Source organism: Theropithecus gelada, chromosome 10, assembly GCF_003255815.1.
Source record: "Theropithecus gelada isolate Dixy chromosome 10, Tgel_1.0, whole genome shotgun sequence".
In the NCBI taxonomy this organism is placed as follows: Eukaryota; Metazoa; Chordata; class Mammalia; order Primates; family Cercopithecidae; genus Theropithecus; species Theropithecus gelada.
In genome coordinates, this window is record NC_037678.1 from 14,329,796 (window position 1) to 14,343,850 (window position 14,055).

At 50.7% G+C, this 14,055-nt stretch overlaps 1 protein-coding gene across 1 annotated transcript; it reads right to left on the bottom strand.

Annotated features, from left to right (window-relative positions):
* On the bottom strand, positions 1 to 13,648 carry APOL1 (apolipoprotein L1). The gene is made up of 7 exons (XM_025399527.1): positions 13,565 to 13,648; positions 11,991 to 12,053; positions 9,896 to 9,949; positions 9,629 to 9,717; positions 5,836 to 5,962; positions 1,719 to 2,735; positions 1 to 695 (listed from the first exon to the last, which is right to left on the bottom strand). The coding sequence occupies exons 2-6, from the start codon at positions 12,032 to 12,034 to the stop codon at positions 1,823 to 1,825; spliced, it is 1,227 nt and encodes a 408-aa protein (XP_025255312.1). The 5' UTR covers positions 12,035 to 12,053; positions 13,565 to 13,648; the 3' UTR covers positions 1 to 695; positions 1,719 to 1,822.
* Positions 13,649 to 14,055: the final 407 nt, after the last annotated feature.

Here is a 14,055-nt window from a genome sequence, read left to right on the forward strand (position 1 = left end):
TGAGTAGGTGAGTTTATTAGGACTCACACACAGGTCACTCCTGGGCGGTGGCAGGACAGCTCTAGAGATCTGCGCTTCCTCCCAATGCTAAGCTGCTTTCACGCTAATTTTCTGACTGTTTACTTATCGGGTAAGAGCGATGGGACTGTTTTCATTGATTGGTTCTCAGATACTCTCTGGGAAGTTTGAGCTCTCAGGGACACCTGCTCCTCAGCTGGGGACCATGGCCATGGCCCACCACCTGCCCTTCAGGGTTCAAGCAGGGGACGTACACCCTTTAGTAACCTAGAGGGGACCATCACACAACAACCACCCCAACAACCATCATCAAAAGCCACTGGCTGACTGAGACACACGCCGGAAGGACAAGGGAGAGAGGATGCTGGAAAGACAGTGAGTGACCATCACCAGGGAAAGACTTCATTCATGGAAGGACGTCAAACCTGGGGGTGGGTCTGTAGCGGGGCCGCTGTTTCTTCTCCTATATCCAACAGTTCTAACTCTTTGGCTTTCTCCATTTTCAGCTCTTTCTTTTCCTGGCCTTCTCATTGCTGGTTCCTGCACACCTCCCCTCTATTCCTCCCCCAATATATTCTTTTTTTTATATTTTATTTTTTATTATTTTTTTTCTTGAGATGGAGTCTCGCTCTGTCACCCAGGCTGAGTGCAGTGGCGTGATCTTCGCTCACTGCAAGCTCCGCCTCCCGGGTTCGCGCCAGTCTCCTGCCTCAGACTCTCGAGTAGCTGGGACTACAGGTGCCCGCCGCCATGCTCGGCTAGTTTTTTGTATTTTTAGTAGAGACGGGGTTTCACCGTGTTAGCCAGGATGGTCTCGATCTCCTGACCTCTTGATCTGCCCGCCTCAGCCTCCCAAAGTGCTGGGATTACAGGCGTGAGCCACCGTGCTGGGTCCCCCAATATATTCTTTAGTCTAAAGTAAACTGTTTCTTCCCATTCCCCACACTTTCCAGTTCCCACTTTTCCCTTATTTCAGGCTCTAGAATTCCTGCCTTCTCCTTCCCACACTTGCCATCTGCATTAACCCCTCCCCTGCTGTGCTCAGCTGCAGAAATGCCAAAGTCACTGACACTCAGTTCCATAAACTTTACCTCACTCTCTTTATCCCCCTAATAAAATGTTTGGGTTTGGGCCAAATGCGGTGGCTCACACCTGTAATCCCAGTACTTTGGGAGGCCAAGGTGGGTGGATCAAGAGGTCAGGAGATAGAGATCATCCTGGCTAACATGGTGAAACCCCATCTCTATTAAAAATACAAAAATTAGGCCGGGCGCGGTGGCTCAAGCCTGTAATCCCAGCACTTTGGGAGGCCGAGACGGGTGGATCACCAGGTCAGGAGTTTGAGACCAGCCTGGCTAACACGGTGAAACCCCGTCTCTACTAAAAAATACAAAAAACTAGCCGGGCGAGGTGGCGGGCGCCTGTAGTCCCAGCTACTTGGGAGGCTGAGGCAGGAGAATGGCGTGAACCCGGGAGGCGGAGCTTGCAGTGAGCTGAGATCTGGCCACTACACTCCAGCCTGGGCGACAGAGCGAGACTCCGTCTCAAAAAAAAAACAAAAAACAAAAAAAACAAAAATTAGCTGGGCGTGGTGGTGGGCACCTGTAGTCCCAGCTACTTGGGAGGCCAAGACAGGAGAATTGCTTAAACACAGGAGGCGGAGGTTGCAGTGAGCTGAGATTGTGCCATTGCACTCCAACTTGGCGACAGAGCAAGACTATGTCACAAAAAAAAAAAAAAAAGTTTGCATTTTGTCTTGGCCCATCCCAGGCATATCTCCCCTGGTGGTTGCCCTGCCCTGTGGTCACGGTTCTTGGCTCAGAGTCTCATACTTCTTGTTGAGAATGTTTAGCTTCTTCTCCAGCTCTTGAGCCACCTTCTTCAGCTCCTCAGCTGTCTTTGACTTTGCCCCCTCATGTAAGTGCTTTAACTGGCACACGAGGCTGACTACGTCCAGCACGAAAAGGGCGCCTTCAAAGACCTTATCAACGATCTTGGCTCCTCTGATCACCTCTGTGGTGCGGGATTCAGCAACTCTCTCCATCTCTCCAACTCTCTCCATCTCTCCAACTCTCTCCATCTCTTCAAAGCTTGTAGCTAAGACTGGCTCAGTGACCCGGTGGAGTGAGGCTGGGACATGTGGTACTGAGTGAGGGTTGGCTCTGGCTTGCCTGATGGCACGGATGGCCTTCCCAGTGTCTTCTGTGAATTTGACAAGATTGACACGTAAGGAAATAAAGTTGGATATGTTGTGATACAGAAACTCGTTCATCTCCTCCACCGTGTCAAGGCTTTTGTTGACCAGGTCATGGGCTTCGGCTTGTGCCCACCGCTTCTTTGCGTATTCCACGCTACCGCTGGTAATCCCGGTCAAGGCGGCTGCGATTCCCAACCCCGTCACAGGTTCCAAGAGCACAAGGCTGCTCCCCGCTGTGAAGGGTGCCAGACCCAGGCCGAGGAAGGTCAGGACACCAGAGGCAACGCCGAGAGTGCTGGAGAACGCATTGGCGATGGTGGCGCCTTTGTGGACCTTCTGAACCTCACCTGCAAGGTCGCAGAGCCTTCTTATTTTATCCTGAAGCTCCCTTTCCAACCGAGGAAACTCTTCCAAAAACCGCTTTCTGTGCTGCTGGACTTCTTCGAGCCAGTTTTTGTCTTTCATGACCATGTGTCTTATAAGCTTGTTCAGAGCTTTATAGAGCTCATCTGCCTCATCCCTGCACAAGGAAAGTTTAAAGGATTAAGAAATGCTGTTTCCCTGTCTGTGAAATCGGCTCCATGCGATCTCTATCCTGTGTAAATTGCAGAGCTCTCACTATCAATCAAATAGAAACAAATTTTACAAATGAAGAGAATTTAAGCTCAAACATGCTTTGTTCATCATAGATACCCCTCAGTACTTATTCCATATGGAAATAAATATCTTAAAGGCATCTCAGATGCTCTTTCGTGGTAGGTGTTTGATAAAGATGCCTCCTCACTCAAGGGCAGGTCAGCACTGTGATTGCCAAAGTGTTTGGAGAGGGGAAAACTCTGCAGATGAACAAAGAGCCGTGAGAGTGGGACAAAGACACCTTATTCCCAGGATGGCAGCAAAGTGAAGCATGAACTTTTCCCAAAGAGAGGCCTTCCCTTTGTCCTCAGCTCCTGGGAAGTGATCTCCAGGCTCCTGGAGTGTCCTGCCTGGTAGGAACATCTTTCTTTGCCTGGTGATTTGGCCATGGGACAGTGTAGCAATGTGATGGATGATGGAGTTTGGCGCTATTTGGTGTCTTTCCTGACTTCCAGAGGACGTGGGACTAAAGGTGTGAGACCTCAGGGAGGGGCTGGAGACGACAGGTCAGTCATGAGGGCAGCTTGTGATCCAACCCCAGCAAATATTCTGGACACTAAGGCATGGGTTGAGAAAGACGTTCTCCTTGACCAGCTCCAGCGGGGCTCTTCTGAGCCTCTTCTCCACTAGGCGCCGACCTTGGCCTTCCACACCCACCCACTGCTTGCTGGACCTGCACTGCCCAGCTCAGCAAGAATCTCCCCAAGTCGGTTTAGGGAGCGTCCTCCCTGCTTGCTGTCTGAGCACTCTTTGCTATCTGATCATGCTCCTCACTCCCACCATTGATGGGTGAGTGTCTGACCTGCTTTTAGCGAGAATCCTGTTAGGCCAGTTTGGCAGGAACATCCCACTCTGGTGTCTCTTGTCAGTCCTGTTCCATCTGCCGCCCCTCACCCTGGTGTTGGCTGTGACTCCCCCTCTGTCTTTACTGTGTTTGGAGCTGGACTCGGTCTCCCTCCCCTGTAACAACCGTCCTGAATAAAGGCTTCCTTCCTGATTTAATGTGATTCACAGGAATGTTTCCTTAACTGGGTGAACTTCCCTGATTGGCAGCACCCCATGTATTTTGTCCCACATTGACACAGGAGATCACAGCATCCTGAGGACAATGAAGCTTCACACCTGAAACCCTCCCAGACTCTGCCCTGTGTGTCTCTTCCTTAGGCTGATTTTAATCTGTGTTCTTTCTGTGTGATAAACCACAATCGTGAAATAGCAGTTTTTAGTGAGTTATATGAATCCTTCTAGTGAATTATAAAATCTAAAGCTGATTTTAGGAATCCCCATTAATGTTCTGGTGGCGTCAAAGGTAAGGTGCCCTCAGACATTGCCGTCTGGCTACCTCTGAGTACTTTGAATTCAAACGAAACCAAACCTCAGAGAGACAGGAGCTCACTTTGCCTGGCGTCTGCTCCCTTCCAAGGCCTCATGCCCTTTCACTTTCTGGCTGAAGGCTACTGGGCCCAGGAACTGCCCCAGTTGACCGGAGTGGGAGATCTGGGTATTCATTCTGGCTCCACATGGACTCTCCAGCCACCTTGCCGCCTCCTGACCTACCCCCTGCACCCCCAACCTTCCAGGTCTCACTCGCAGATGTCACCAGCCTAACTGATGCCTTAGCAGTGACAGCTTCACCTGTGCGCACGCCAAGGCCATGTGCAATTTTATGGAACCTCTAGAAGACTCGGGACACTTTCAGAACCATCTATATAAATTGCTAACGCTGAAAAGACCTGAATTTGGACAAGATGGTAGAGGAAGTGTTTTCCTTCTTGGTTGGGGACTTGTGAGTCTGCTCAGTACCCCTGAAATTATATACATTGACAGCAACTCATTCTACTATGGAAATGGTCTCTAAGGCATACTGCTTGCCATTGTCAGGGGCTTCTTTGTGTAGAAGAGAAGAAGATCCCAAAGGGTAGCCCAGAACTTGCCAGTTCCCAGGCAGGGTGTGAGAGACACAGGCAACCATGACCCTCTATGTCCATGAGTGTTGGGATCATCCCGACAGAGAAGAAATATTCCTCTCCCACTCACATGTCCTCTGCAAGTTCATGACCTCCTTAAGTTTCAAGCCCTTGGTGCCTCTCTTGCCACACCCTAGTCCCAGCCCTGGTGTCTCAACCTTCCTACTTGTCCTACAACCAAGGCTGACTCTTGCTCCATCCTGACCCCAGGCTTTGACACTGGTCTTGGTCTCTCTTGGCCTTTGGGCAGGATCTTGATCTTGGTTCCCCACCTTTGACCTGGAGTTCACTCTAAGGCCTTCACCATACTCCTATGACATTGACTTGCTATTTCTATTGGACAGATGACAGTTCCCAGTCTCCATGACATAAGCCTACAGCCCAGGGACTGGGCACAGACAGAGCCGGAAAGAGACCCAGCGCTGTCCAACTCCACTCCAGCCTCTCAGCATCCTGGACCAGCAGAAAGGTCCTGCCGCCTTTATGGAATTCCTCAGATGAGAAAAAAGGCCCCAGCCAGCATCCCCAGGAACACACATCAATTAAGTCAGGATTTTTCGGACTTGTCCCAAAGGAAGTGCTGCTGGACTTCAAGAGGAAGACCCTTGACCCTGGTCTATTTCCACCAACCTTGTAAGATGTTAACGTTAACTGTGCACCTACTATGTGTCAGTCATTATGCTGAGTACTTTACATGCATGATCTCATTTTTCTCACAGTAAAACTCCATGGATGAAGAAAGGCTGAAAGTGGGAAAGTAACTCGCAAATTTCCCATCACCAGCAGATGGCAGAAATGACCCTGTCCCTGTGGGCTTCCTGTCCCCTCAGCCTGAGACTACTCACTGCCAGCGAAGGACTGGGAGGAAATGTTCCTCCTGGACTGCCGAGAAGGTCATCCTCAAGCCCAGCAGAGGGGCCTGCCTGGAGGAGGTGTGTCTGTCAGGGAAAACTAGCCCAAGGGAGATCTGGGTGGCATCACCAGGGTTCCCAATGGAGATAACCCCATGGAGGTTACCTGGGCAGTTCAGCAGTAGCCACCACTCTCTCCCAGGCTTTATGGTCACTCAGCAGGAGTAGCAGCTCCTGTGGGCTCACGTTTTTCTGGAAATAATTAAGGTAATCCTCAAGAGAAACGTTGCTCTCTAGTTGGAAAGAAAAAAGGATCAGGTTGGAGGAAAGTGTAGGGGAGCATAACAGCCATTGTGTAAAAGATGGTTACGTGTTAATTTTCCAGGACAGCTGTGGTGTGGGATACGTTTGATGGAGTCATCAGTGCTATCGAGGGAATTGTGTGCCCCCAAAATTCATATGCTGAAGCCCTAAAGTCAGGTGACTATATTTGGAGATCAGGCCTTTAAGGAAGCAATTAAGACTGAATGAGATCACAAGGGTAGGACTCTAATCCTGTTAGAGGGCTAGTGTCCTATTGTAGGAAGTGAAAGAGACACAAGCAAGCCACATGATCACACAGCACAAAGGCAGCCTCCACAACCCAGCAAGAGAGTCCTCCCCAGACTCCAACCCTGCCGGCACCTTCACCTTGGACTTCTTGCCACTGGAAGTGTGAGAAAAGAAAAACCAGATGTTGAAGTCACCCAGCCTGTGATATTTTACCATGGCAGCCTGAGAATATTGAAACACCAGGGGAGTGCCACGGTGCTTTGGGGAGGAATGAATCCTTTTCAGCTCAGAAACAACACAAAGTGAGCCTTCCAGGCCAAGGAAGAGAAAACGTCCCAGTGATCACTTCTATCTGCCACGTGCCTGTTGGGTGTCAAACACTTTATACCCCTGTCTTCAAAATGTGAGTTTCAACACATCATTGGGTTATGAAATTAGTCTATTGGTTCAAGAGCAGCATTTTGAAAAGAAAATCGATTTGAAAATATCAGAATGTAGCAAGCATAGCAGGGGTGAGTATTGTTTTTTGTGAGTTATTTCAAATATATATCCCTTAATGTAAATGCCTGGAATCCAGATGTGTTTAGGCATTCCGAATTTTCACTATTTTAGAAAGGACACGGGGTGCATATGGTATATTCCTGACCATTCCCAGCAGAGGCTGGACTGCTCCCCGTAATCAAACCCACACATGTTTCAACAGTGAAACAAGCAAATATTCACATTAAATGGGGTAAATAATGGTAGGCCTACAAAGAACTCGAGTCAGTACAGAGCAGGATTACTCCTGAAGTCAGCTGCCCCCAAAATGTGTGGTTTGCAGGGATCTGGAAATTATGGAATTACAGATAATGGACTGGGGACCAGTATGTATTAGTGTGTGCACCAAGACATGATATAAAATTGTTTCCTGCTGTGGACACACAAGGGGCCTCATTCTTAATTCACAGAAGAAGAAAGTAAAATCCAGACAGCGAGAGTCACCGCCCAAAACCAGCAAGCAGGAAGCTCAGGATTTGACTCCAAGGCCAACGTTTCCTTGACATTGCTTCGAAGACTCCTTATGTTTTAAAAATGCCTGTGATTTGGTATTAAACCACAGATCATCCTGTTTTGGAGGGATAGTTTCTTCCTTGGCCCCCTAGCCCAGCCCAGCCCAGCCCAGGAATCTGGGGTGGCCTAGGAGCTTCTGGCTTCTAATCTTCCCCGCCCTCCACTCTTCTTGGACAGGACTCAGCACGGGCCAGTTTGCTGTCCAGGGCGGCTCCTGAGCAGGGCTGACTTGGTTGCCACTGCAACTCAGTGAGGGGAGGAAGCCGTCCTGAGGAAATAGGGCTTAGGGAAATGAACGCAGTGCTGACTCGGCTGGGTCAGCACAAGTCAAAGAAAAACTGACTTGTTTTTTCTTTTTCCTTCTTCACCAAAACGAGGAAGGAAACCCAGGGTTGGATGGAAGGAACCTCCATCACTAAATCTGTATATTTCTTGATGGGGTGGGGCTGGTGGATATAAAAGCAAAATTAAAACAAAATCCAGCCCTGAGACAGTCCTGGGCAAACAATACCTACGAGGCCTTGAGAACGGCTGTCACCCCCCTTAAACTGCAAGCTGTGGGAAACTGAACTGGGGTCGTATCAGATGGGCACTTCTGTTAGACACAAACAAAACTTAACCTTGGCCAGTCACGAGCAGCCAGCTGACAGCGGGCCATGCTGAGATGGGAAAACTGGGAGGTCACAGAAGAAACAAGAACTCCAGGCAGCAGGTTCACATGACGGACACAGAAGGAGCTGCTGAAACCAGCTGCAGGGACAGGGGGAGGCGACGGGCCCACAGGACCCTGACAAACAGGAAGTGGCCAATCCGGCTAAGACCAGTAAGATCCAACTCAGTGCTGGGTCGGACTCACGTTTCGTCTCACACTCAATCATACCCTCCTTGTCTCACTAAACCCCACCCCCACCCGCGCCACAGCAGTACCCGTGTTTGGTACAAAACTTTGTGGTACCCACTCCTCCTCGCCAAGTTCCAAGAAATCCCCACCTCTTCCCAGAAATGGTTATGCTTACTCCACCCCTTAATTTAATAAACCAGCAAAGGCAGAAACCCCAAACCACACTGGGCCCGACTGGCTCTTCTGAGTCCGCCTGAACTCCCACCCCCGAGCCTGAGCTTCCGCTTTGCAATAAAAGCTGATTTGCTTTTGCTTTTGCTTTTGCTTTTGCTTTTGCTTTGACTTAACCTTTTTCTCTCTTGGATGTCAAAAACCTGGGCAAGGCTAAGGTCCGGTCTCACCTGCGTTCGGAGACCTCCCTAAACTCACCAGCACCAACGTGACCAGGGATTTTCCAACAAGGTAAACCAAAACAGGAAGTTTTGTAAGTGCAACCAATCAAGTCATGTCCTTATTGCAGTTTCATATTCACCCGATAAACATTGTCTCCCACCCTTTTTCACCATAGCACGAAGCCTCCTCCAGTTTGCTGTTTCCCAATTCAAGAATTCTTTCTTACTCAAATAAACTCTTTAAAATTCTACTGGGCCTCAGATTTTTCTTTGACCAGGGTATTTTAGATGACTGGACTCAACCCCTGCCCGGGGCAGTCATCCCTGCTCAGCAGGTGCTTGTGGTGGGCAGGGCAGGGCGGGTGCCCCTAACACAGCTGGGAGGACTGGGTGACTTCCACCTGGAATCAACACGAGACAGGTAGAGGGGATGGGAACCAGCCCTTAGGGAGGCCCTACCGTGTGGCAGGCACCAGCCAGGCCAGATAGCTGTGTCATATTTGATCCTCAAGACAACATGGGGAAATATTATTCTCTTGGTACAGGAGAGGGGAGGTAAGGAGCGCCAGGTCACACAGAGGGGACGTGGCAAAGGCCAGACCGGGGTCCAGTTAAGTTGGAAGCTGGATCAGGCCTGATACATTCCCACAAGGCCACTCAGAGCAGAGGGGCTGGTGCAGGGCAAGAGCTGGAGGGAGGGGACCAGCCTCGGCTAGAAACACCCAGGGTCAGCTGGGAGCAGAGTGGGAGGTGACAGGTCGGGGCTGCTGGTCAACCTGCTCTCCCAGCCCTCCCCTCCTGGACCCTGCTCTCCCCCCACTCCCCTCCCCTGCTGGTTCCATTTCCCCAAGGCCGTCCTGCCCCACTTGAGACATTTGCTAGTGCCAGGGTAGAGAAGAAGTGGGCTCCTGGGCCGTGCCTCCCCGAGGAGAAGTCAGGATGCAGATGGCCCCACAGACCCCTGGGTCGGGGGACTCTATGCGGCTTCTCTTGGGGCTTGGAGCAGACTCATCGGTCTCCTTGTCCATCTGGGTTCCTCTGGGGCTCACTCAGCTGTGGAGGCACCACCCTCCATGCTAGGTGCGAGTGGGAACCAGCCAGGGAAGAGGAGGCGAGCCTACCTGGGTCCATGGTGCCAGCAGCCCGGTCACTGAGGGGCTTACCTTGAGGATCTCCTGTATCTGTCCCACCTGGATGGTTTTGCTGCACCCTTGAGGAGGAGAAAACAAATTGTGGGATTGAATGTGAGCCACCTGTGGACAGAGGGAGGCTTGAGCAGCCGGGGCTCTGCACATCCTTCTAGGGTGGCAGCAAATGTCAAGACCAACCTAACCCAGATTGTTTCTCTGTCACTGAGTCCCCATCACCTGCTATTTACAGACACTCACCTCGCTGTAGCTTCCTCTGCCCTCACTCCCACACCAAGGAAAAGTCCGCTTGTCCTGTTGGGGTATGAGGAGAAGATAATCAGAGGAGGGGCAGCCATCTGATCATTACAGAAAACTACAGAGTCCGTACACAGGAATAGAGATGGGGAAGAAGGTTCTGACAATGACCTGGGCCTGAGAACATGTGTGATAACTGGTTGATGATAGCCAGTGTGTATTGCGTGTCTGTGATGTGCAGGGCTCCTTACATGTGTCTCATTCGATGACCACACACAGCCCGGGAGATGGGAACCACCTTCCCTTTCAAACACAGAGGAATCCACAAAAGTTAGGGAACCTGCCCGTGTTTTCACAATAGTGCTAGAGCCAGGACTTCTGCTTCAACCCCATGTCTTCAATGACTGTGCTCTACTCCCTTCAATATACAATACTCAGTCATGTATTCACGCTCATGGGAAATGATTCCTCATTGCAAATCCATGTCTCGCACTCTGTGCTCAACTCGTCGTCTTGGTGAATTCACTTCTGCTGCAGTGGACAGCCTGTGTCCCCGTCGCTTCTCTAAGGTCCTTTGTCCCACAAAGACCTGGATCCTGCCAGATGTCGGCTCAGCCCCTGCTGTGGCTGCCGAGCCCTCCTGGTGCTGCTCTGTCCCCTCTGCTGTCCTCCCTGGTTGATGGACATAGGGTGTTTCTAATTCTTCATGTAATTTATGCTACAAAGAACATCCTCCTTCTCCTAAAACTTTGCTCACATTTGAGATTATTTCCTTAAGATATGCGTAGGAGTAGAATTAGGTTTTATACCTACAGCCACACTGTATGCACATTGTACCAAATTCACACTCAAACTAGCAGTACATGAAGATGCCCATTCTTTCAGTCTCACTGGCTCTCAGTAGTCTCTTCTTTAGGACAAAAAACCATATACACGACATGGAAATGTGAGAACTAAATATACTTGTTACCAATACCAATTAGTACAAAATTTAAAGCACAAAGGTAGCAGTTGGGATGTGAAGCACTGAAGGAAGGAGAAGGAAGATTAATATCGTCATTTTTTAAAGAGAGAAGTCAAGAAATACTGGGTACAACTGAGGGCATGAGAAAGTTGTAAGTAAACTGTTTACAGCTACAAAGTTGCTAATGGAAGACATAAAACTGGTGATAGAATGTTAGGAAAAGGTGGAGAGGAGAGATAGAGGGAAGATACAAATAAGATGAAAATGACTAATAATGATACTATAATTACTATTAATAATACGGCTTCAGGCCCATCGCAGTCAGGGGCGGCTCCAGGCATTACCATTTCTCTTTTCTCACCGTGTGTCTCTGCTCACTCCCTGGCACACCCACTTCCAGCAGCTGGTCTTTGTTTGCAGCCTTTACTTTAACAGCTCAGTGGTTTCCGGGCCCCCTGATGGGGTTCCATCCTCCAGCTCTCATACAAAAGCCCCCTCTCAAAAGCCACTCGCCTCCCTCTTTCCCCTTCCTGCCTTTATCCCAGGGTTCAGACACACAGATGTCTGTCTTCTGGGGCCCCCACGCAGCAAGGGTAGAAGGGGGACCCAGTCCTGGGCAGCAGTTCACAAAGGCCGTATGCAGAGGGGTGTCTGGGTGCTTCTTGCTGTAAGGGACAGGGGTGACAGGAGAGGGGGTTCCCTTCCCCTTGTTCCTGCTTTGCTCACTGTATGACCCCCTGGGCCAGGGCAGCCATTTCAACACCATGAACGAGGAGGACACAGGAGGACCAGGAGAGAGCAGAGGAGCAGGAGGGCAGAGAGAGCTGCGGCCTCAGACTCGCCCGACACTTGTGAGGAGCTGCACCCAGGATCCCATCCTCCTTGGTCATTGTTGGCCTGGCTCAGACCCTGATCTGGGGCCTCTGCTGAGAATTGAGGCTGGATATTGCCCGTTAGCCTTGACTAGGATACAGCAGGTTCTCCCTGGGCGAGTCTGCTGGTTGGTCAATTCTGGGAAGGGACTTTGGTTCCTGAAAGAAACCCAGATGGCCCAGGCCCAGCCCAAGCCCTGCCCAACTGTGCAGCCCAGACCGGGGCCCTCCCTCCCACCTCAGCACTCTGAGCCAAGCTCACCAGATGCAGAGGACAAAGAGTCTCAGCAAAGCAGCTCCCTCCATGTCACTGCGGGGCCTCCTCCTTGAGCAGGAATAAAGGGGTCGACACAGTGTGGTCCTCCTGAGAAATCACCATTTTCATTTCATTTTTGAGAAACGGTTTTGCTCTGTCGCCCAGGCTGGAGTGCTTTGGCGCCATCCTAGCTCATTGCAGCCTAGATCTACTGGGCTCAAGTGATCCTCCTCCTTCAACCTTCTGAGTAGCTGGGACTACAGGTGCACGCCACCATGCTGGGCTAATTTGTTAATTTTTAATTTCATAGAGACAACATCTCCTGTGTTTTCCAGGCTGTCTTGAACTCCTGGCCTCTAGTGATCCTCCCGCTTCTACCTCCCACAGCACTGGGGTTACAAGCCACAGCCATAGTGCTTTCTATCTTGACGGGCATCTCTTCTTAGTGAAGAGAAATAAGACCATGACTCAGATTTCACAGAAATTTCCCCCCGATTTCATGTACTTTTGGCAGCTCTATCAGGTAACTTCCCCGCGATTTCATGTACTTTTGGCAGCTCTATCAGGTTTTTGAGAGGGGAGAATACTCAGGCTGAGAGTGGAGGTGACTTGCCCAGAGTCACACAGCTCTTGGAGGGCAGAGGGGAGGCCAACATCTGGCCTTGTGACTCTGATATACAAGCAAAACTGTGTAATTTTCATAATCCAAAAGTTTCCAGGTTTGATTCTGCTTCTACAAATGGAGAGATCTAAGCTGTCACTCCTGTAGTTATATCCACAATTCCACAGTGAGGTTTTTGGATCTCTTGATTGCAAAGCTGGCATCATGCCACACACACCATTCCACAACATGCCCTTCTCACTCCCTGTCTCAGCCATGTTTCCCATGAGGGACACAGCACAGCCTGTTTCTTCTCCATCCCCCCAGAGGTCTGAACAGAGGGACAGAGGTGAGGGCCAGAGACATGGAGTCCTATGATCTACCCGCTCAGCCTCCAGACACGGGACCCTGGGCAAGTGACTCCCCTCCCAGGCCTCAGTTTCCCCACAGGGCCTGGCACAAGTTGGTGCTCAGACTTGGCAGGGGGTGAGATCACCTCTAGGTTCCTTGTATCTCAAAATAAATTTGTCGTTCCCATTGGGCCTCAGCAGCAGCACCCTGGGGCCAGCCTGGGTGTTTCCAGGCCATAAGGACAGACCAGAGTCCGGATCACCTCTCCACCTCCACCTTCTTTGGTTCCTTCAAATTTCCTAAAGAGACAGGCACCCCCAACACAGACCTTCCTTCTGGGGTCCCCCAGCCGTGTCTCCGCAGTCTAAACCAGAGCTGAACCCAGGGAGCTTTGTGAACCCATCTGAGCTGTTTCCCGGCCTCTCTCTGCTGTTTAAGGGCACAGCAAGAGGGAGGGAGCATCAGACTCAAGCCTGGGTGCAAATCCCGGCTCTGCCACTGCTTTCCTGTCTGATCTGAACCAGTTACTAACCTCTCTGAGCTTATCCACAAAAGCGGAATGATCCTTCCTTCATGGAGCTATTGTGAGAATAAGGAGATGGGGGCAGGTCAACGGTCCCCGACTTACCGAGGAATCTTCCCCTGACAGAGACTGAGCAAGATCCAGCTGTTCTGAGCTGTGTGGATCCCACCTCCAGCTGTGCACCTGTGTAATAACCAGACACGTCCTCTGGCCTCCCAGATAACTAGGAAATTGGAAAGGGAAGGTGAATGTCACAACTTCCCAGCAACTCGTGATGAAGCACAGCAAACAGGCTGCTCCCCAGCACCACCTTCAGTCCAGGCCCACCCTCTTTGCTGTTGCACTTAGAGGAGCAGCCGCAGACGAAACACCCAGGTCCCTCTCATCCAACCCACCTGCCTCGCATCCTCAGGGTTGGGGGTCTGCAGTGGTCTTCAGGAAGAAAGACCTGCCACTGACAGCCTGTGGGACCCTCCAAGTTACTCCCTGTCCTCCCGTGCACCCACACTCCCCAGATGCCTGCCTTCCTCCTGCCCATGCCTCAGCATAAGCACAGTCTCCCACACATGCCGTGTGGATGCTTATTGTATATTTAT

Bases quoted from the DNA above. Each gene is read 5' to 3' on its own strand.
- APOL1 (XM_025399527.1), bottom strand. From the start codon at position 12,034: ATGGAGGGAGCTGCTTTGCTGAGACTCTTTGTCCTCTGCATCTG. The intron at 9,950-11,990 runs GTGAGCTTGGCT...ATACCCCAACAG, and splicing joins CTCTTTGTCCTCTGCATCTG to GACAAGCGGACTTTTCCTTG. The intron at 2,736-5,835 runs GTAACCTCCATG...TTCCTTGTGCAG, and splicing joins GCTACTGCTGAACTGCCCAG to GGATGAGGCAGATGAGCTCT.